General features: G+C 45.0%; 1 protein-coding gene across 1 annotated transcript in view; it reads left to right on the top strand.

The window, feature by feature from the left end:
• The window catches only part of NT5E (5'-nucleotidase ecto), a 52618-nt gene that overhangs the window by 21595 nt on the left and 6866 nt on the right, over nt 1–24157 (top strand). Inside the window, exons 3-6 of the mRNA XM_028510894.2 lie at nt 147–335; nt 20395–20592; nt 21601–21755; nt 23335–23440. Coding sequence (XP_028366695.1) covers nt 147–335; nt 20395–20592; nt 21601–21755; nt 23335–23440 — 648 coding nt within the window. The remainder of the gene's footprint in view (nt 1–146; nt 336–20394; nt 20593–21600; nt 21756–23334; nt 23441–24157) is intronic.

Here is a 24157-nt window from a genome sequence, read left to right on the forward strand (position 1 = left end):
TAATTAAAAAATGTGTGTTGGCCTTAGTAATTTAAGGGTTTAAATAGATTTAGGTGTTTTTACTTGGCATGTTAGTGTGTACAGTAAGCAGTCTAATAAAAATTATTGTTAATAAATGTCCATGTTATTTGTTTTGTTCCTTTTAGGAACAAATTTAGTATTTGAAGATGAAATCACAGCATTGCAACATCAAGTGGATAAGCTAACCACCCTAAACGTGAACAAAATTATTGCCCTGGGGCATTCCGGCTTCGAAATGGACAAACTCATCGCGCAGAAAGTGAAGGGTGTGGACGTCGTGGTGGGAGGGCACTCCAACACGTTTCTCTACACAGGTAATTGTTTCCAGACGGCTGCACCAGCCAGGATGTCTCCGTCACTTAGTCGTTTTTGCCTTTGCAACTGTTACTAGCATTTTTATTACCATTTAACATATTACATAAATTGCATTATATGTAATACATTATATACACGTAGTACACATTGAAAGGTAACATGTAAATCTTATGCAGAAACATTACTAAGAATAATTTATTGCTTTCATGATTATGTCAATTCCATTTATGCATATTGTAAATATATATAACATATGTATAAAAAACATATGTAACAAAAAATTACTGAACTTCAACCAAAAGTCAGTTTATAGCAAAAGACAACATGTCATATAAAAATTTTAAGCATGCCTTGGCCGGGTGGTTCAGTTGGCTGGAGTGTCGTCCTAGACACCAAAATGTTGTGGGGTCAGTCCTCATCAGGGCATACACTTAAGCTGCAGGTTTGATCCCCTGATGGGCTGCATACTTGAGGCAACCAATTGATGTTTCTCTCTCACACTCATGTTTCTTCTCTCTTGTTCTCTCCCCACCCCACTCCCTCTCCCTCTAAAGTTAATAAACACATCCTCCGGTGGGGATTAAAAAACTTTTTAGGCATAAACAAAACACTATAAATAAGGCCTTCATAGCTCAAAGTGACAAGACTTATTTGTAGGGTCACAGGTAACAGAAGCTGCAGACCAGGGCCGTGAGTGTCCTGGAGCCACACCTCTGCTGGCCCCTGGAGAGAGGGCACTTGCTCTCTCTTCCTCCTTCCCTCCCTCCCTCTCCCTTCTTGCCCCTCCCCCCCTTTTCTCTGCCCCCCCACCTTCTCTTTCCTCTTCTCCCCCTCTCTATTGCTCCCTCTCCCTCTCCCTCTGTTACTGAACAGCAACTGAGGTCCTAACAGCCCATTGCCATCCTCTAGGCAAAATTCCAGAGGCAAAAGTTTGGGATAAAGGAAAGGAGTCTCTATTCAAAAGCTGCACGATTTTGAATAACAGCTTTCTACTTGTATTAGTCACTTAATCCTGTCAATTAAAGCTAAACTCTAAATCTTCAGTTATAGCTTTGATCACTTAAGACTATCAATTAAGGCTAAATTCTTTAACACCTGAGTTCTCCTATCATTCACCTTGTTAGTTTTTAATTATCTTATTTTTATAGGATTACTTTACAATCTAAAACAACATAAGATACAAAAGCTACACAACTTTAGAATTGGTTTCTGCCTCAGAGGCCGTCCCCTCTAGAACATCCAAAGAAGAATAACCCAGGCCAGCCTGATGCTAAGCTGTGCCCAGAGCTCCTTCCCATGCAAAACACCGTCCTTTGGGAAATGCAGGCAGCTGCAGCACAATCACCCAGGCATCCCTGAGGAAGAGAGAGCCAGCCATCTTTATTTCCATGGACTCTGAAGGCATTCAGGTCTCAGCCAATCCTGTCCTAGGCTGTTTAGCATTGCCTCCACAAACTCCTCCTGCGGGCCCTCCCTACCTCTCCCCAGTGGTCTGATCAGGTCTCTCTGTCATCACCTCTCTCCCTCAGTCTTCTCTCTACCTCCCTCCCTTTGTCAATGTAAGAAACAGCCAAAGCTTTAGAGAATTTTTGAAGATTTTATTGGAGCCAAACTGAGGATATGCGCCAGGGAGCAAGATTTTAAATGCTCCTGAGCATAAGAATGTTGCAGTTTCTTTTATGCATTTGAAATTAAGAAGAGGAAGCAAGGAAGATTGGAGAAAGCAAGAAAGAGGGGATTGGATCGCAGGATAGTTAACAACACTGTGTGCCTTCTTGAGGGTTACATACCTTACTCAAGAGGTATTTTAAAGGCGTATTGACCTGGATGCACAGGAACAATAAACAGAGGTGGCTATGCCTGTGGTGTGACTGCCCTCCATGACCTGCCCAGTTAGGAAATTATGATCAGCTCTCCCTGTGAGGTTATTTTCCACAGAACCCTTTTTTTCATTCACACCTCCTTCCCTCTTCACCCTCTTATTCTGTCTTTCCCTCTTTCCCTACCCCCTCTCTTCTTCTCTTCCCCTCTCCCCTTGGTGTTACATAGTTTTAGTGAGAAATTTTAAAAGAAATTTTGAACTGTAATGTCCCAAAATTTCTGAGCCTGGCTCAGTGAGTTTTTCCCATCATGTTCCACATCCCCACTGCATGGAGCTTTGAAGTATTTTCAAGAAAAGGAAAAAGAGGAAGGCCTGACTGGTTAGAGACTTTATCAGCAATGAGAAGGAAGGCAATGGTGGGGAGCAAACCACACCTTGAAGAGGTTGTTTCTTAGCATATCTCTATATGGGCTATCTAAGATGATAAAAGCAACAGTAGGAAATAGCACCCAAATAGTAGATAATACCCAAAAATGTTTTAAAAGATTAACATTAAGAAGAGTGTGTGGTAGAAACAGACTTCCTCCTCAAGGTTCTTTCTAGTGATCTAATAATAAAATAGACATGAAATAGATAAAAATGAGAAAATAACCAAATTTAATACACTCTTAAGTATGGGAGCCCCACATGCACGAGAGGGTCGGGGACAGAAAGGGAACAGGGGAATATGGGACATTCTGAACTAGGGATGATGAGGTCAGGTGCCTTGGGGTCTTCAAAGTGTCACTGCAGAATGATAAGAAGGGGAGATGTTTAGTAAACACAAGTTTGCCCCACCATATAGATGGGTCAAAAAGGTTATTGCTGCTAATCTCCAGTGATGGGCAGATTATGCTATGCAGCTAAGGGAGGTGAGCAGGCCAGCACCACCCCCCATGGAAGACTGCCTTTGTCTGTTTTTATGAGCCTCACTGGCCCTGTCTTGCTGGGCTTAGTTTTGCAGGGGGCAGGGCAGCTCGGCTCAGAGCTGAGACATTCAGAGTGCATCTACCTCAGAGGCTTCAGTCTGGCGCTCAAGCAGGCATGACTACAGAGCTGAGGAGAGGAGGGCCCCTTGACCCCTCTCATGGCCCAGCCAATGCCACCCCCAAAGGAAGCCTTTCTTGATCTGTTTGCCCAAGTTCTGGCAACAATGCCCTGTCTTGCTGAGCTTGGTCCTGTAGAGGCCGATAGCTGGCTGCACTCAACTTGAACCTGTGGTATGTTCCTTCTGGGGGACTAGAGTTGGAGACTCTAACACACACTGAATGGTATGGCTCAGGAGTAGGGGCCACATTCTCCTCATTGAGTGCCTGACCATGATGCCCCTAGTAGGGGACCCACTAACCCAATTCTCCTGACCTGGTCACTTCACCCTACCAAGCTTGAGTCCTGTGGAAGGGTCAGTGGAGTGCCGCCAGCTTGGGCCCACTCTACAGCCTTTTTTCATAAGACTCTGGAGGAAGTCCAGGCAACCGGAGGGTGGGGGTAGAGTTCTCCTCTTAGTGGCCAAGAGGTAGATGCTGACCTTGGGGTGTGTTGGACTTAACTGCCCCCAGCTCAGAGCTCTAGGAAGCTGATCCTGGTACACAGCCTGGCCCCTCCTACACACACCCAGGGCCAATAGATGCAAACACAGTGAACAGCCTGGTAGCTACGAACAGGTAGGCCAAGGCAGGCTACAAACAATATCTGACAATGACCTTAACCTGAACCCCACCCAAGCAGACCCAGAACCAACACAACCAGTGGTAGACTTCAATCAACTAGCCACACAAGTAGCACACCCAAAGGGGTACTCCGACAGGCACCAGACCCTGCTGGGAACAACTCTGCCTCGGGGGGCAGCCCCTGCACAGTGTCTCATACACAGTGACCTAGGTTTTACTCTTATAGCTACCCAGACTGAAGGGTCAACTCCACTCACAAAAAGGCAAACAGCTTTTAAGACTCAACTACAACAGTGGGTGCACATAACCCACAGGAAACATTCCTGGAACATGGAGTGCAGGTGATCTGGAAGATTGTGTCACTGAGCCCAACAAGACACCTTCATCATAAAGCCATCATAACAAGTTAGGGAGTCATGGCAGATCTACCTAATACACAGAGACAAATAGAGAGACAAAGAAAAATGTCCCAAAAAAAAGAACAACAGAAATCCCCAGAAAAAGAGTTAAATGAAATGGATGAAATGGAAAAAATAAAAATACCAGATGTAGAGTTCAAAATAATGGTTACAAGGATGCTCAAAGGCCTTAGGGGAAGAATAGGTAGCCTCAGTGAGAACTTAAACAAAGAGATAGTAAGTGTTAAAAAGGACATAGAAACCATAAAAAAGAACTAGTCAGAAATGAAGATGACAATATCTGAAATGAAGAATTTGCTTCAAGGAATCAACAGCAGGTCAGATGAAGCAGAGGAGGAAATCCACTAATTAGAAAACAAGTTCATGGTAAGCAACCATGTAGATCATCAAAAGAATGGAGAATTAAAAGAAATAAGAAACCTCTGGGACAACGTCAAGTGTGACAACATGAACACCATGGGGCTACCAGAAGGAGGAGAATGTTAGCAAGGGATGGAGAACCTGTTTGAAGAAACAATGGTGGAAAAGCTCTCTAACCTGGTGAAGGAACAAGTGACACAAGTCCAGGAAGCACAGAGAGTCCCAATCAAGATGAATGCAAAGAGGCCCACTCCAAGACACATCATAAGTAAAATGGTGAAGGTTAAAAACAATCTTGAAGGCAACGAGAGAGAGGCAGTTATTTACCTACAAGGGAGCTCCCATAAGGCTGTCTGTCAAGTGATTTCTCAACAGACACTGCAGGCCAGAGAGATTGGAATTAAGTGTTCAAAACAATGGAAAGCAAAGACCTGCAACCAAGACTACTCTATCTAGCAAGGCTATCATTTAAAAATGAAGGGGAAATAGCTTTCCAGGCCCAAAAGAAAGGAACTGAAGGAGTTTGTTACCACAAAACCAGTATTGCAAGAAATGTTGAAGGGATTCCTTTAAGAAGAGGAAATAGAGGGACATAGGTATAAAGGGAAAAATGACAATAAATAAGTACCTATCAATAATAATCTTAAATATAGATGGGTTAAATGTTCTAATCAAAAGACATAGGGTAGCTGCATAGATAAGCAAACATTACTCATATGTGTTGCCTACAAGAGACCCACCTCAGAACAAAATATACACACGGGGTGAAAATGAAGGGATGGGAAAAAAATCCCATGCTAATGGAAACAAAAATAAAAGCTGGAGTAGCAATACTTAGACCTGACAAAATAGACTTAGGCCATATAGACCCACAGACACAGACAACAGTGTGATGATGGCCAGAGGGAAGGGGAATGGGGGATAGGTGGAAGTGGACAAACAGGGGAGAAATGGGAACATCTGTAATAGTGTCGACAGTGTAAAAATAATAGTGTCAATAGTGTAAAAATAAAGTATAAAAAAAGACATATATAAAATGATGAGAGCAGCTCCAAGTACGTAGCAGGCAATCTATAAGTGTGACGAGGGTGTTGATGGTCGCTGACAGTGATGTGAACTTTCCTAGTGTTGGTAATGGTGCAGTCAAACATCAGAGAGCCACTTAAGTAACCTCAGTGAGTTAGATGGACTGACCCTACCAAGACCAGGAAAAATCCAGAGCAGCGCCGGGTAAAGTGCTCTGGGTTCCGACTCTGGCTTGCCACTAACAAGTGGTTCAATCCTGTCACTGCTTGATTTCCCTCATCTGTAGAATGAGGGTGGTTACAACAGAACCTGTTATAAAGGGTTGTTGTGGCTTCCTGGGTGTAATGAATGGCTGTCTGTGAAGAGCCTCAGGACAGGGCCTCTGCTTTAGCTGTTCTTATTTTAGTTAGGTCCCAGATCTGTAAGTAAGACCCATGAAAAACCCTTCCCTGGAGCCTTTTCTTAGCTTCTCTCTAACACAATGTCAGAACCCTAGGGCACATAGTGGGAGCTAGATATTTGCTTCCCACCCTCTCATGCTTTAGAGTAGTGATTTCAAACTCTGTTCATTTTGATCCATAATAAGAAAGGCATTGTACGTGTGTGCACGTATGTATAATGCATGCACACACAAACTGAAAGAAAACTTTCACAAAGCACCTGGAATGCACAACAAAATCATGCACAAATAATCATAGTACTTGGTCCCTCCATTCAGATGCTGAGGTCACCTCCCTGTCACTCAGGATTTTACATTGTCTCAGTCAATGCCTTCTTACAGCGCCAACTAGTTACCCTCGATCTTGACACGTGGCCATCAATTAAGTGTGTGCCCTGATAGTTTTCAAAAGGACTGGTGGCCTTGACTTGTGGCTGTCAATTAAGTGTGTGCCCTGATAGTTCTCAGGACTGGTGGCTCTGCCTGGCTTCCATTAATTTTGTAGCCTGTCCTTTTGTTCCAGCCAATGAAGTCCTGCAAAATAATATGTGCCTTTTGCTAAGTAGATGAATATATTTAATGATGAATGGGTGAAAGAAAGACGTGTGGATAAAAATTATAATTTGCTTATCCATAAATCTAGAAGTAGACAATTACCGTCTCTGAGAAAACTGCCTCTAGAGTCTTAGTCATGTCTTTCACATATCCTGATTGCTTACCAAGGTTAAACTTGTTCTTGTGAAAAACACTGTTTTGATACTCATCTTTTTGAGGAGTGAGCTCATGAAGGTGATAAGGTAACTCCAGGACACAACAGGGAATGAGGCATATTTGCTTGTTTAAATACATTTTCCAGCCTTAAAAAAAAAAAACCTTCGCTGAATTGTTTTGAACTAAATTAGCATCAAGTTAAAGTTACATATTGTTAGTCAATAAAATATAATTAAAAATGACACGCTGCTTGGAATTTTAAGTTTTGCCAAGAATCTTTTCGGCACACACCCACACATACACACATATCTGAAAGAAAATCTCACAAAGCGTCTATGTAGCACCCAATGTTTTTCCTGTTTTGCTACTTAATTTTTATAATGCTGGTTACCACCTGTTAAATTAATTTAATTGTATTGTAGCTGGCCCATATTTTTGAAAACTCAGCTTTAGGGTGAGGTGAGGTTGAAGCCTGGAGTGTCCATTTGACCCTATAAGGGATCAGACATATGGTGGTGGAAGGAGACTAGACTTTGGGTGGCGAGAACACAATGCAATATACAGATGATGTATTACAGAATTGTACACATGACACTTATATAATGCTATTAACCAATGCCACCCCAATAAGTTTAATTTAAACAAAATAAGTAAATAACAAAAAAATTTAAACAGCTTTAAATGAGGCATGACCAAGAAGAGTACATGAACAGCTCCTCTCCAAATGTTGGACATCATTGTAGGTTCTTTTGATTACAACCGCTGTGCAGCATACAGATAAACCATCTGCCGTGTCCGAATGGAGGGGAACCAGACTCACCAGACTCACAAAATGGTAAAGCTGCAAGGACCAGAACTGGTCTGCACCTACCTTCTTTGAACGGGTCGAATCCATGTTGTTGCCTTTGGGGAAAAAGTAGTGAAGTGAGTGAAGGTTGAAAGCGGCACCAAATACTCCAGGGGAACCTGTTCTGTGCCAGTCCTTGAAGGCAGACAAACCCCTGAGATGCTGCCTCCACTATTTTAACTTACCTTTGGATTATACAAGCCAGACTGGCTAGCTATGGCCTTGGGTGAATGCGGACATCAGTGTCTGTATCAGCAGAATAACAGGGTTAAAGGTGGTAAGTCTACGATTACTTCTAGTCTGACATCCTGTTCCCTAGAAAGTCACCCATGAAAACAGCCTGATTGCTTACTTTCCAAAACATGGGGAAATAAGACATCTTTTGTCAGAACACCTTATAACTTCCTGAGGTTACTGCAGGAATATAATTTTACCTCTACTCCTTTGAGGCCCGTGCCTCCTGGCCATACCACTCTCTGTCCCTCCCTATCACTGTCATGGAATGGCCTCCAAACCACTCCCCAGCGTCACTGACAATTTAGCATCCAACTTCCTTTCTCCCTCCCCATTGTAGCTCCTGCTTTCATCTTGACTGCATGGCCACATGGATGGCTGATCCAATACCCAAGGCTCAGAGCCCCTGGATCCTTGTGACCGTCACCTCCACTCCTTCACTTTTAGGGTCACAGGCTGAGACTTGGTCATATCATCATCCGGAATTGCTCTATCTCCAAACACTGCCCACTTCCCTTGTCAGAGCCTCCTAGCCATAAAGCTCTCTCGCCCCTAACTCCTTTGCCAGCCGGCTGCTTTCAGCCTTACTGAAACTTCAGCCTCACGAAGTCCTCTTCTCCTCCCAGTTCGGCGGGCTTCACTTCTCTTTCCTCGTCAGCCTGGAAGTGTCCATTACAGATGCTGGGTCGAGTCTATGGCTGACACATGGAAGGCAGGTGCCAAGGATTGTTGAATGACTGTTAACAGATGCAGCTCCTTTAAAAGCAAGATTTCTTTATTGATCAGTCTTTTTACTAAGTACCAGATTTGTATTGCTTCTGGATTCTGGCACCCATTGGTTGAATATGAAATTCAGATGTTTTATTTATGCAGAGAACATAAATGATTTTAGTGAGTTTTAAATTGTGTTCTCAAAATAAACATAGCTTGCAATGTAAATATAAATTAAGACAGAGCAGAAAAACCTACAGCTGGTTCTTCCCCCTGCAGCCAGTGGCCAGGTGCACAGTGCAAAGGGACGGACCCCTCCCTGCTTCAGCAGAATGAGGGAGGGCGAAAGACTTTGTCTGCAATTGTTGTTCATCTCTCCATCAGCTTTCACTTTTGCAGTGCAGATAATCTTGCCTTTTAGAACAAGAAAATGGTCTTCTTATTTACCACATCCACAGGACAAGGAAAAACTCTCCAACAGATAACCATCAGCCCCAATGAGGACTGCTGACAGCTGTAGTTTATTAAGTCAGCTGGGGGGATCAGTCAGAGGCAGATGTGTGGCTCGTAGCTTCAAAAGATGATGTCCTTGGTTGCAAAGGTGATGTCCTTACTTATTTCAATAGTCAGTCACCACTCAGGACCTTTTAGTCAATTTCTAGCCATACCCCAGCCTCAGCAATAGCTTCCTTCATGGAGCAAAGCCTTCTGGTTAGTGATTTTTGCAGTTACATAACACTGATCACTTTTAGTTAGATCTCATTAAACTGATTTCCAAGATAAAGTGGAGCTAGCCAAACCCAAAATGTAATAAAAAGAACTACAAAACAAGGTCAAGGTGATTCAGCAGGTCACGTTATAAGGAAAGCCAACTATTATGAAATTGTAGGCTCATTCTTACTACAAGGTACAAATATTTTCCCAGGACTGCATTTTGTGTTGCCTTAATTTGCTGCTTGATGGTCTTCCAAGAAGAACCTGATTTCTCCTACCCCCCTACCCACATGGGGTTGTGGAAAGGGCGTTGGACTCCAACCAACCCCACTCCACTGGGGCTGGTCACTACAAGCTATCTGACCTCGGACAAGTTACTGACCCACTCTGGGCTTCAGCTTTTTATTTTTAAAAATGGATTACAGTGATACAAGTACCTCAGAGAGTGTTGTAGGGATTAAACGAGGTAATATATGAACACAACTAGGTCCTGGAGCATAGTAGGTCCAAGACAAATATGTCAACTATCTGATATTCTGCAACATAGGAAAATACATATAATATTAAATGAAAAAGTAGAGTACACACAAAAGTTTTTTACAACTGTATAAAAACTTATTATCCAGGCTGTAACCATGTCAAAGATACACATCTTCAAGCTAACTTAATGGGATTGCTCCTACTGTCAATAAGTAAAAAGGCTCTTCTGGCTGGTGTGGCTCAGTGGATTGAATGCCAGCCTACAAACCTAAGGGTCACCAGATTGATTCCCAGTCAGGGCACATGCCTAGGTTGTGGGCCGAGACCCCAATAGGGGGCACACGAGAAGCAACCACACATTGGTGTTTCCCTCTCTCCCTCCCTTCCCTTCTCTCTAAAATAAATAAAATATTTTTTAATTTAAAAAGTAAGTAAATTAGGCTCTTTATCACATGAAACTTGGGAAACAATAGGGCTTTTCTTACCTCCTCCTCCTGAAATCTGATAATTCCTTGGGGATCCCATATTTGTACTGGTCCCTTTGATTCTAACTTTTACTTTGGTTGAATTCTCAGTCACCGCTGGTCTTGACTCTTTCAAACCATTTTTTTTTTCTATCCATGCAGCATAGACCCAAATATGGAAAACTGACCTTTCATTTTGATCTCCCCAAACTGCATTGAAACAAGTCTCCCTGCATGTATGTTGTCCCCACAGGGGAGCCGGCCACCGCACAGCACAGCCTAAAGCCTGGAATGAATCCCCGTCTTAGAGCCCCTGCCAGTGCCATCACAGGGCAGGCGTGCCTGTTGACTCTCTTCCTTAGCCCAGTCCTCCTCCCAGTCTCCACCTCCCACTTCCCTTTTCTTTTTTTAATTCTTTCCCAAACCCTATTATCAAAGGCTACCCAAAACTCAAGATTTCTCCCACTACTTTTATGCAAATAAGTGGTCTTTGCCTGCACCCTCACTACCACCACACCCCGCACCCCTCACCCTGCCCCCAACCTGGTCCTTGTCAGGGAGCCTGTCTTCCCAAGAGAGGTCAGCCTCACCTCACCTCGGGGAAGAGGGAAGGAACAGGGACACCAGGCCCCTTGTCCTCTCCTGGGTCTTTTACTGAACAGAAAATGGCTTCTCCTTAAAATGCATTCTGCCACCTACTTTCTTCTCATTGCAACCCATAAATATATACATTAATTCAATAAATATGTATATTAATTAACAGAAATTTTTTAAATTTTGCCATAGGTTGGTGGTTCTACAAATAATTTTTTCTTCTCTCTTTGTCAAATCTTGTCATGCTACTTTTACTTTTTTAAAAAAATTCTGAATCTCTTTAAACCCTATAAATGTAACCACCGATTCTAAACTTCATAACAAGAAAAATTTTCCACTGAAAACTACTGATCAGGTAGACTGTTATTCAGCAGTTCATGAATCAGGCAGCATCCCATCTAAGTAGATAGAAAGAAGAAGCATTGCAGAGCTGCACGAGGCCAGAGCACTTCATGGACCAAAGTGAGCAAGAACAGGGAGGAAACACTGGGCCTGTGTGCATGGGTTTAAGCAGGGCAACCTTCCTTCTGTGGAGAGGGCGAATCTTGAGCCAGTCCGGTAACTTGTGTGAGCAGGCAAGTGCTGACTGGTTGGCCAGGACTTCCTTTTCTGGGAGAGCTGAGCATAGGGACAGAGATAAGTTTTGGTTTGCTGACGTGGAGCCTAACGAGCAAGGGCATCTTGAGGCGGATTTGGTTATTTTAACGAGTGGGATATTATAAATATTTTTGTTAAATTAAAAAGATACTTATATTTGATTTGAGAATCTGAGCTAAATACATATATGACCAAGTATATCTTGTTACATTTAAAAGATAATAAACCAGGAATATAGTGCTTTATCCCAAGCAGCTACGCTGTCTTTACTCAATTCTCTTATCTCAGTTTATAAATTTCCCCCAGGCCTAGAAACTCCAATGGTTGTGAACTGGTGTTCACCTATGAGGGAATTTGTAAATATTCTGTCACAACTTGAACGCAGAGTTTGAGTCATCCAGGCCAGGTGATCTCCAGGTTCTCTTTGGTAGGCTTATGTAAACTGTGTACTGAAAGTTCCCTAGCTCACCTACGTGACTGAGAGGAATTTGTGGGAATCGGTTGTTAAGACCCCTCACTGAGTACAAACACACAGCATTTTGCACTGGACCAGGAGCATGACCATGCTGGGAATGTTTTACGCAGCTAAATGCTGATTTTTCCCTAAAAAAAAATCAGTTATGGTCATGTGGACCTCCTTATTAATTTCAAGAGATTAGGTATTACTTCTGAAAAGAGCACTGTTGATGAATGGAACCACAAGGGTATATTAAGATGAAAATCAGCCTCTCTCTCTCCTTCCATCCCATTCCTTTGGACTCCTCATTTTAACAGGCCATAGTGATGGAAACCAGAGGATTGTTACCAGAGCCCCCGTGTATTTTCTGGAGTTTGCCTGCCTGCACGCACAGGCCCTAAGAAATACATAAGCAGGTGTTTGCTGTATTGAAACAAAAAAAATAGATTTTATTTTTAGTATTAGAATATTTCTTTTTAAGTTATATTTTATTGATTATGCTATTACAGTTGTCCTGACTTTCCCCCTTTGCCCCACTTCACCCAGCACTGCCACTCCCTCAGGCAATTCCCCCACCATTGTTCATGTCCAGGAGTCATGCATACAAGTCCTTTGGCTACTCATTTCCTACACTGTACTTTACATCCCCATGGCTATTCTGTAACTAACCATTTACTTCTTAATGTCCTCACCTCTTCACCCATTCTCCCACCCACCCTCCCATCTTGTAATCATCAAAACACTCTCTGTATCCATAATTCTCTCTCTGTTCTTCCTGTTTGCTTAGTTTGTTTTTTTAGATTCAATTGTTGATATGTATTTTTGTATTCTATTGTTCATAGTCTTGATCATCTTCTTAAATAAGTCCCTTTAATATTTCATGTAAAAATGGTTTGATGAGGATGAACGCCTTTAGTTTTTTCTTGTCTGGGAAACTCTTTATCTGCCCTTTGATTCTAAATGATAGCTTTGCTGGGTAGAGCAATCTTGGCTATATGTCCCTGCTTCTCATGACTTTGAATATTTCTTGCCAATCCTTTCAGCCTGCAAAGTTTCTTTTGAGAAATTTGCCGACAGTCTTATTGGAACTCCCCTGTAGGTAACTAACTGCTTTTCTCTTGCTGCTTCTAAGATTCTCTCTTTTCATCTTTAACCTTTGGCATTTTAATTATGATGTGTCTTGGAGTTGGCCTCGTCACATCCATTTGTTTGAGACTCTGTGCTTTCTGAACTTGCATGTCCATTTCCTGGTTGCAGAATCAACAAGGGCAAAATCATAAGACACTGTGGGATTTGGGGTTCGACATTATGCTGAGAGCTGATTGGCTAGAAGTGAATTAAGGGTAATAAATTATTTCTTCAGATGTTGAGGATAGTTCTGAGGTCTTTTCTGGTGACTCTCTATCTGGTCTCATGGGAAAGTAGGTATGGGGACATTCCACCTTAGGCCTCAGGAACTGAATCATGATTTAGGTCATGATGTTACCTTTAGCCTGCCAGGTGTCCAGACCTTGTGACCATTACTCAGGGCCCAGCTACTACCTTTTGCTGCCTCAGGGGTTGCTGATTAATCTGGTGAAAGGCTAGGTCTCTGAGGGGTAGGGGACCAGAGGGATATGATTTCCAGAGCTAGAATTTAAAACTAAATTCAATCAAAGTCATAAGGACCCTCGGTTTTAGGGTGGCTGTGTGATAATTTTTGTTTTCATTTTTTTTCTTGTTCTACAAATGCCTGTTCTGTAGTGTAGTAAGCGAATGGGAAGTCTGGTACCTGGAAGGAGACTGAGCCATGGGTGGCCAGGTCATACAGAAGAGAAGCAGGTGATAGACAGGAGCCTCACTCCTTCACTCTCTATTCCCATCGGGCAGCCTCTGCCAGCCCCACGGGGATGAAGCACAGACCTGAGGCCTGGCCCCATGGGGTGGCGGGCGTCCAGAACACTGGGCACTTGCAGCTCTGTCCATGTTTGCAGGCCGAGTGAATGGTGTGTGGCAGCCCATTCCTTGCAGGGCTCCCTGATTTGCCCAAACCAGTCAGGGTTGAGTGCGGCCTGGATGGATTTCAGGCCAGCTTCATCCACACTGGCGATTTCCAACCCTGTGTGCCACAAGGATTTTTAAAACACGCCACACCTGATTATTTAGACAGGGGCACTGACCTGCTTTCCCTTAGGCTGTCAAATAAAAAACTGACAATAGTCAGCACAACAGCCATTGGGTGTGAATGAATTGAAATTATACCTATTTTTTTTGGCCAGATTGGCAAAAAAATACATTTTTGGTATACCGCAGAATTTTAGTAAAAGTTTATATGTGCTATGAGATTAAAAAAAGGTTGAAAATTGATGCTCTAGACCATCCTCCTTGGGTACTACTCAAAGGTGCATTGCCTTTTTTAGGCCTCTCGGTCTTCACAGAATGTCCAAAGGCAAGAATCTGAGCAGGGAGTCAAAGCGTGTGCAGAAAGAGAGGAGACGTGACAGTGGGTGCACCCTGGCTGGGTGCAGGGACGGCCAGGGAGACCATGACCCAGCTCTCTGGCTGCCAGCCACCTCTAAACTCTGTTGTGAATATGGAGGGAGCCCTGGACACCCAGAGCTGCTCCTTTATTGGAGGCAGGGGATACGGCAGGGGACCCTGGCCTTACTGGCTGGGCACGGAGGGCATCTCGGCCATCAGTCCCCACACTGTGCCCTGAAGAATGCCAGGGCAGGAGCCTGGAGCTGGACTCCAGCACCAGCCCCTCCTCACGCCTCACGACCTGAGCTGCCTGCTCTGTGCCTCACACTGCCACTGAATCTGTGTGCGAGGCATGCTCAGAGCTTTAAAACAAACAAACAACACCAACAAAAGTTAAACCATTTTTGGTTTAAACCACTAATCAAATCTCTCAGTTTACAAATTTAGGAGACACATTTAGGCCCCAGGAGCTCATTGTCTCTCCCAAACCAGATGGAAACTGAGCTAGTACCAAACCCACTTTCTTGGCTTTCAACTCCTATCCTGCATTGGGAGCCCCACCGAGCTCATCAGCTGAGGAAGTGGAATGCAGGGGAGTCCGGTGGGCACACAGGCCTTGCTCCTCTCTACAAACGGATTCCACTACAGGGAAAGTGGAAAATTCTTGACTGGTCTATAGAAAAGTATTGGCTAAATTACTTAAGCTTAGTCATTCAACAAACTTTTATCGACCACCTACTATGTGCTAGGCAAACTCCAGAGACACAGCAGCAGACTTTGCCCTCATGGAACTTATTGTCTTAAAAGAAATGCTGACTCTTAAGTAAAATTTCCCAGGGCTGAGAGACCAGAGAAAGAGGTTGACAACTCCATGATTATATTGAGAATATTTATTAAGGGGACTCACATAAGAGGGAGACATGTCTTGGCAGTGGTGGGATGATGTGGGTCCTCAGTGCGATGTGGCAGGTGCTAAGGGGTTACGTAGATGCAGGATTGATAAGGGCACTGGGGAGTGACCTGCCCCAGACAAGGAGACAGTGACTTGCGTGTTTGCCTGGGGAGCAGGTAACAGCCTGTGCCAGGAGCCAGCATGCCTGGGGCAAGGCAGAGGGCTCAATCAGACAGTCCCTGATGGGATTTTCAGGAAGCAACCTCACCTGGCTGGACCTAGCTGCTGGGTCCAGCAGTGGAATAGTCTCTCCTCCACACTGACCCTGATCAGCTTCCTCTTAAAGCATTCAAATGAGTCAATCATTATATTATAGAGGACGGAGAAATTTCCTCTTACCTTCAAGTTTCTTTCAACTGGCCGAATAATTAAATCTACATGAAACAGATTAACAAGAGAAAAATAACCAAATGCAATTAATGCACATACACATGGGAACCCCACGTGTATCAAAGACCCTGCTGCATTCATGAGCGGTTCGGAGACAGAAAGGAAACACAGGTATATGTAATGTTCTGAGCTAAAGGTGGGGGGAGGCACCTTGGGGGAGGATGGTCACAGTCACTCTCAGGATGATAAGAAGAGCAAATGTTCAGTAATTAGAAGTTTGCCCTGCCCTGTAGATTGGTTAATTTACGGTTATCTCTGATAATCTCTTATTATAGGCAAGGCCACTAATTCAATCTCTTCTAGGTAGTTAGGGAAGGGGCAGAAGTTTGCCTTGAACCCAGAGGGTCTCAGTTGCCTTTAGCTCAAAATCATCCCCATGCCACACAGGCAACTCATGGGGTGCCTCGTTCTGAACCCCTACAATACATCACCGCAAAACGTCCTGTGGAGAGAGAAGTACAAGATGCTGTGAGAGCATATACAGACTGGGGCAAAAAGTAGGTTTACAGTTGTGAGTACACTAAACAGGGTTTATTTTTGTACTATTACACAGCAATTATGCCATTATTTTCCATATAACAATGTAAACCTACTTTTGCCCCACCCCGTATAGAAGGACCTTACCAAGTCTGGGGGATCATCAGAGGGTGTTCTCCTGAGGAAATGACGTCTGGGCTAAGATCAGAGAGATGTCCAAGAGTTAACTTGATACATGATTATCTCTAATCTTTATTGAGCTTTTACCTAAGTAGGACTTCATTTGTTAGATTAACTTCTTTAATCCTCCCAACAACCGTGTAAGGTAGGTCTTGTTACTTTCTTCATTTTACCAAGATGCATGAAACTGAAACAAGATGATGTAATTCACATGTAGCCCTCCAGCTCCAGGTCATACTCGGCATTCGCAGGCTGTGCGGTTGGGTGTGGTCGAGGAATGAAAGGAGCAAAGATTGCTGAAGTGCAGGACCGAAGGTCTACCAGGCGTGTCCAACCTGAAGCCTGTGGGCTGCATGTGGCCAGGATGCAGCCAGAATGGCTATGAATGCGGCCTAGCACAAAATTGTAAATTTACTTAAAATCTTTTTTTGCTCATCAGTGTTCATTGGTGTTTGTATATTTAATGTGTGGCTCAAGAAAACTCTTCTTTCAGTGTGGCCCAGAGATGCCAAAATGTTAGACACGCCTGGCTCTAGATGAAGCTGGCCGAGTAAGAAAGAGCCCCATCATATAGATGTAATAGTTCATGATATTCACGCCAAAAATTGTGGTGTTTTGCCTAAGGCCAGTAGGAAATATTTTATATCAGGTAGCACATGATCATGTTTATGTTTCAGTAAGACCACTCAAGCTACAGTGTTGGAGGCTGGATTAGAAAGAGGGGAAGGAGAGATGTACAGAGACCGGGTACAGGTGGCCGTTGCAGTAGCCCATGCTTAAGACAATGGTGACTAACCCTGTGGCTTACCTGAGATGTAGGAAAGCATACAAAAGCAATGTGTGGTGGAAGTGAGCAACTTCCAAGTAATTTAAAAGAAAGGCTCTCCCTAGTTGGTATCGTTCAGTGGATTGAGTGCCAGCCTGTGAACTGAAAGGTCACGGGTTCAGTTCCCAGTCAGGACACATGCCTGGGTTGTGGGCCACGTCCCCAGTGAGGAGGCATGAAAGAGGCAACTGATCAATGCATTTCACACACTGATGTTGCCCTCTCTTTCTCCCTCCCTCCCCCTCTCTCTAAAAATAAATAAATAAATAAAATCTTAAAAAAATAAAAATAAAAGAAAGACTCAAGTCCCTTAGAAGCAATGATGTGAAATGTGCTAATTACCAATTGCTTTTATCCTGTCCTTAATAAGAAGTTTGGAAGTTCTTAAACTGGTTCCTATACACATTGAAAACCATGACATGGACTGTGTTAAAATATTCTGCAATTCATTGGCTGAAATTGGTTTTCAGCCAATTGAAAGCCAGGTCAGAGGTCAGCTCCCTGGCACCTCTGTCACAACGGGATCCACCCTGGCTGCTTCTTCCAGGCTTGGAGCCATCGCACTCCTGAGGACTGCTAGGGGTCAGGCTCCCAGGACAGGGCCTTCCCTGGAGGATTCTCTGGGGCAACCACTACGTGCTAGAAAATGCCCTGTTTACCAGCTCTAAACGCCAGCCTACAACTTCACCGACTCTCCACGTTTGGTTCCCAGATTTGTTTACTGCTAAATGGCTAAAATCGCGTTCTGGTAAATAACTTCTCTCCTACCAAGATGACAAGTTGGGTTTTGAAAGACAGATGTGTGGCCCCGTGTGGACAGAATATGTGGTGCATGAGGATCTTGGCAGGAGGTAGAAGAGTGTGGACAATCTGAAGCCTTGGGTTGTTTTCACTGCTCGTGGTTTCTGGGGTTGCCGAGTTGAGGGGGAGCAATGAGGGCTCAGCTGGCTAGGAGATTAACCACATGGAAAGTATCTTGCTGGTATTTGATTCAGTCCATTTCAGGCACAGATGACATGTCGTTCGTTCTAAGGAAAGGAACATCAGGGGCTCTCAGTACTGGAGGGTGTTCCCTGTCAGATAGCACCTGGGATTCGTAGCTCCTGTTTGTACTGTGCATTCTGATCAGATGGGGCATTTGACCAATCGTCAAATTTCTAGCTTTTATATTCTGTTCAAGTTCAGATATGTCTATGGAAGGCAGAAAACTACAGACTAAAAAAAGTCAGGCTCCTCCTTCTCTTGGATCTCCAGGTGCGTACCAGACTTCCTTTCTGAAATTGATTTAGTGCCGTTTCCTCCTGGGTGTGTGTTCTGCGCCACCTTGTGGGCATGTCTGGAACTGCACATCCCCAAACTTCTCTGGGCTCAGAGAACAACCATCTATGGTAGCCCTCCCCAGCTGGTCCCCCTGGTGCCCTGAAGTAAAGCAGGTCCCAGGCTTGCCCAGAGGAGGGCTGGCACAGTAGAGAAGGAGGAGGATGCGAGTGTTAATCTTCCCTGCTACTGTGCAGTGTTTCAGATCACCTACAGCTGTCATAGCCTTTGAAGCTATACCCTGCAGATGCAGATGGGACAAGGCCTGCACTGCCTCTCAAGTCAGGTGCTTTTGTGAGAATAAAATTACAAAACTTTTTTTTCTTTTCTTTTTTTTCCAGAGGGAGTTAGAAAATTGGAAATCAAGTTTGGCAACAGCCCCTTTGTGCTTGTAAAGTGCTGGCGTTTGTAGCACTTCTGCTCTGTGGTTATTGAACTGGAGGAGGCTGCTCTTGGCACAGGAGCAGAGCGGGGATTGAGGGGGTGTTCCATAACATTCACTGCCCTTGTGTCAGGTGTAGAGACAGGCCCTGGAACAGCATGGGGCACCTCAGTGCTGCCCCAGGCTTGGAGTGGGGAGGACACAAGTCCCAGTGCCTCCAGCCCTGCTTTCCAATGGGCCCTCCTTCACATACCAGCCATGTGACCTTGGACACACTGCCTGTGACAGTCAGTCTTCTAATCTGAAAGTTGGGGATAATAATAGGATTTTTTTCAGGAGATTCTTGGAGAACTAAGTGAGATATAGCCCAGGCCTGGCTCTCAGCTGACTCTAATAGCTGGTTCAGGTGAGTAAGCAGCCCACGCTGCAGTTCCCTGAGCCCTCTAAACCTCCCATTGGAAGGACTGCTCATGGCTGCAGTGGGACAGCTGATAGAAACAGTAGTAGGTCAATGGTATCTGTTCTATAGACACAACCCAAACTAGGTCATTGTCTCTGAGGAGGTAAGATACAACCTGCAGCATGCCTGAAGAAGGGGTGCAGTTACAGAACCAAAACGTGCCAGGTGAGGAGAGGCCAGAGCCCAGGCTCTGTGTGGCCAGGTACCCCACCCTCATGTAGTCATGGGTCCACAACGTAGTGGTGGGTGGGCCTCAGCCTATGGACGATGAGTGGCTGGACACTCTCTCCAGAGGTGCCCTTTCAGACGGAAGTCAGCAGAACCGCACAGGTGAGGTCTGGCTGGGGTAGGGAGTGTGTGTGCTGGTTGGCCAGCAGGGTGAATGTGGCTCTTCCAAAAGTCACCTGAGGGGACACAAGACTTAGTAGCAAAACCTGAAAACAGCCCTTTGTCATTTCTGTTCATATGTCATTGAAGACTCTGAAAGGTCTGAAAGTGTGTGGCTAGCATTTCTAGAGGTTGCCATCACCGCGTAAGAGAAGGAAGTATCCATTTATTGAGTATCTGCCATGTGCCATGCACCATGCTAGAGAGTTTAGTCATTTAATTGCCTCAGCGGCCCTGTGAAGTAGGAATGATTTCACCCATTTTACAGCTGAGGAAACTGAAGTACAGTGAAGTGGCTATACCTGGCCAGTGAGAACGGGGCCAGGGTCAGGATGGAGGAAGTAGGATAATCTGAGCAGTATTGCATCTTTGCGTCCCCCACAGCACCAGGTGCAGTGTCCTAGACTTAGGAAGAGTTTAGCAAATGCCTGCTGAGTCACAAACAGAAGGATTTGTTTGCAAAAAGGCATCCAGAAACACGGGCAGTTGACCTAGCAAGTGGGGCTCTGGGAGACCAGCTGGGTAGAGCAGTGGGTAGCAATTCATCAATTCAGAATTCACTGTCACCTGGCCAGGGGCCTGCTGGCCTGCAGTCAGCCATGTACAAGGGCTGACTCGATCTGCTTTGGCCCTTTTATTTTAGGCAACCCACCTTCCAAAGAGAAGCCGGCTGGGAACTACCCATTCATAGTCACCTCCGATGATGGACGGAAGGTTCCTGTGGTCCAGGCCTATGCTTTTGGCAAATACTTAGGCTACTTGAAGGTTGAGTTTGATGCAAAAGGAAATGTCATCACTTCACATGGGAATCCCATTCTTCTCAACAGCAGCATTCCTGAAGGTATGTGAAATTCAGGGCAATGTTCCACTAATCCAAAAATTAGATAGCTGAGTTCTTTTCTCCTTTTTTTTTTGTTAATATTTCAGGACAAGACTATATACTTCTAAAGAATTAGGTTTCTCTGAATTTATTGTTTTCATGGATAAAGAGATTTAAAACACACCCAAATGCCACAAATCCCCATTTGCTTCTCTAAGTCCTTTTAGCATCAGACACTGTCACTGCCTCTTGTGCCTTTGCAAGCTTTGCCTTGGCTTGGGAAGTCCACTCTCAGCTCCTGTCCGGAGGAGAGCTGATGATTGACACACAGACCTCTCAAGGGGTTCACACGGGGCAGAGCGGGGGCCCCACCCCCAGCAGCAGTGTGCCTGGGGCAAGTCTCCCAGTTTTGTGGGCTTCAGTTTCTTTGTTTATCAAATAAGGGAGTGTCTTTCCCCCTTCTTGGTCTGGGATGCAGAATAAATATACACTTCACATCACCCATTTTCATATAGTATACACAAACACATTCCTACATGTCCCCTTACCTGCCATTTATTGCTTAGGATTATCAGGTCGGGAAGGATGGACAGTGAGGGGCCCTGAAGGGCGATGGTCTCAACACAGACCTCTCAAGAACCAGAGGGAGGGGCAGGGACCACACAGAGAGCAGGACCTCAGCAGGCCCTTCGTACCTGCCCTTGGGCCATTCGTTCAGGGCCCAGCACACCACCAATGCTACCCCGGGGGGCCAACAGGCACTGCCCAAGTGGGATGCGTTGATGTTCAGATACTCAGCTTGTCTTCAAGTTAGGGTCCATTCTGAGTCTTAGTACCAGGAAACAGAATAGAGGCTCCTAAGGAAATTTCATAGTCAAAACCAAACTGTACAGACATATGGTAAAGAAATGTATACTCACACACATGGGCTAAATAATGCTTGATCTTTTTTCAAAATTTAGGCCAGTGTGAGATGGTCTTTAACCGCAGACTGATTTCTGTTGTTGTGGTTAATTTGCTTTCTTCTAGATCCAACCATAAAAGCAGAAATTAACAAGTGGCGGATAAAATTAGATAATTTTTCTTCCCAGGAATTGGGGAAAACAATTGTCTACCTGGACGGCTCCTCTCAATCGTGTCGCTTTAAAGAATGCAACATGGGCAACCTGATTTGCGATGCTATGGTGAGTGGCCCATGGGGATGCAGGGCCGGGCCTTGGGAGGGCAGGGGGCGGGGTAGGGGGGCAAGAAAAGAGAGAGGGAAGATGCAGGGCAGGGGGTGGGGGGCAACCTGATAGTTACAGAACTGAGCGTTTAGAAAGAAATCAGTGCCCAGACTAGAACTCTGCAGGCACCTTGGGAAGGTATGTAAACCAGACCAGCTGACCATCATTCTATCGATTTTGCAAGAACCAAAGCCTTTATTTTAAAGCATTCACTTTTGAACGTCTGAATTTTGGGTGTTGCTTTTCCTGTAAGGCGATCTGAATACATAAAACTCTACTACTCTGAAGATGTAGACGTAAAACGTCTACTTGGGCCTAACTTGGCTCCAGAGAGCTAGGCCTCGTGTGGCTGGAGCCCCCGCCACAAACAGAGGATGACAACACATGTACAGTGATGGTAGTAAGGTCTGCGGCTGAGCAACAGGGGCCCTGAGCAGCAGTGCTCCACCTACCTGTCTGTGGGGTCGCTGGGGTGGCAGCCCTCCCTCTGGGGCTCTGCTGAGCCAGGCCTCCTCCCACATCAGGCTCAAAGCCCATACCTGAGGGGTCATTTCTTGGTCTGAGCTCTGGACGGTGCGGGGGTCATAGCCACCCACACTCAATAAATGTCTGCCAAGTGAAAAATGACAATATTCACACTGTCCCAGGTAAGACCGATGCTGCAAGAGAAGGAGCTACAGACACCAGCAGGTGTGGATGTTTAGAGCAAGGTCCTGAAGGAAATCCCCCAGGCTAAAGAGTGCTTACTTCTCTGTTAATAGGCTGGGGCAAGTGTAAGAAAATGTTTGGTTTTGCACTGTTTTTTTTTCCCCAAATGAGAATGTAGTCATTTTATTTCTTGTAACTAAACATAGACTTTGTAAAATGAAGTAAGAATGTTAACTGGTTCTCACCAGTTTCAAGAGGCTGTCTCTGTGTCTTCAAAATCACGTTTGTGAACTTCCTGGGGGCCCAGACCTGAGGCCAGAGTTTTTTTGTTTGTGTTAAAGATTTTATTTCTTTAGTACAGATGGGGAGGGAGAGAGAAAGAGAGGGAGAGAAACATCGATGTAACAGAGAGACATTGGTTGCCTCTCACACATGCCCCGGACAGGGATTGAAACCCACAACCCAGGCATGTGCCTGGACTGGGAGTCAAACTAGAGACCCTTTGCTTTGTAGGACAGTCAGACCAGTCAGGGCAAGACCAAGCTCCTTGTTGGCCTGAGGCCTGGAGTTGAAAGGCTTTCAGGTCCTGCTTTCAGGAGCAAGTGTGGGGCCTGCCCTGGAGGAGCAGCCCCGCAGGCCAGTCTGCATGAGAAGAGCTGGTTTTACCGAGGCCCATGGAGATCACAGGCACCTCAGGAGAGGTGGCTCAGAGCATGAGATATGCTCAGAGCATAAAACTAGTTCTGATTATACTTGAAAAATCTCTGGGAACACAGGAGCAGGGGAAAGCGGCTTTATTTCCTCAGTAGAGCAACCAAAGTCCTGGAACGGATGGATCCTAAGGACGAAGACTCAGAATAAGTAACGTAAATTCATGTTACTGTTGCAGATTAACAACAACCTTAGGCACTTGGATGAAATGTCCTGGAACCACGTATCCATGTGCATTTTAAACGGTGGTGGTATTCGGTCTCCCATCGACGAGCAGAACAATGGTATGCTCCCCGGGCTTCCGGTCCTTGGCTCAGCGTCCTCTCTCTGACCATGCATGTGGGCAGCCTCAGCTGACCTCTGCTGCCAGCCGTGCACCACAGCATCAGTCCCTTCACTTTGAGTTCGCCACTACTCAAGTCAGCACCTTGCCCAAAGGACACACACACATGCTCAGGTTCTCCTGTGTGTCTGCACACAGCAGCGGCAGGCTAAGGTTGGTGGAACCCAAGCTTGATCTAAACTTCTGACTCACAAAGTTAAATAGGAATTGTTGCTGATCAATGCAAAACATTGACAGCCTCCACCCTGATCTCTGGAAAGAGAAAGGCAAAATTGTTTTCTGTACTGGAAAGCATACCACTGGATTAAATCCTTTTAGGGCATTAACAAATACCCAGGATTATGTTATATGATGAAATAAACCAACTAGACAGATACTCAAGACATTCTTGCTGTCTTCCCTGATACACTGTCAAAACCAGCCAGTCTGGGCGTGAGGCCCATGCTCACCTCATTGTTTCAGTCAGGGATGGGGGGAGGGGGATACAGGGAGCGGGGAAATACTGCCTGTCTAGAGGACCTGAGCAATGCTTAGAACCCACTGCAGATCCCGCCTCACACCAGGAGATCCAGGGCAGGGCTCAGGTGACTTGGGAGCCATAGCCATTTATAAGCCCCACCTGTCTTGCTCAGCAATGGAGGGCACAGGCGAAGGCCTC

Source organism: Phyllostomus discolor, chromosome 4 (assembly GCF_004126475.2).
Source record: "Phyllostomus discolor isolate MPI-MPIP mPhyDis1 chromosome 4, mPhyDis1.pri.v3, whole genome shotgun sequence".
NCBI lineage: Eukaryota > Metazoa > Chordata > Mammalia > Chiroptera > Phyllostomidae > Phyllostomus > Phyllostomus discolor.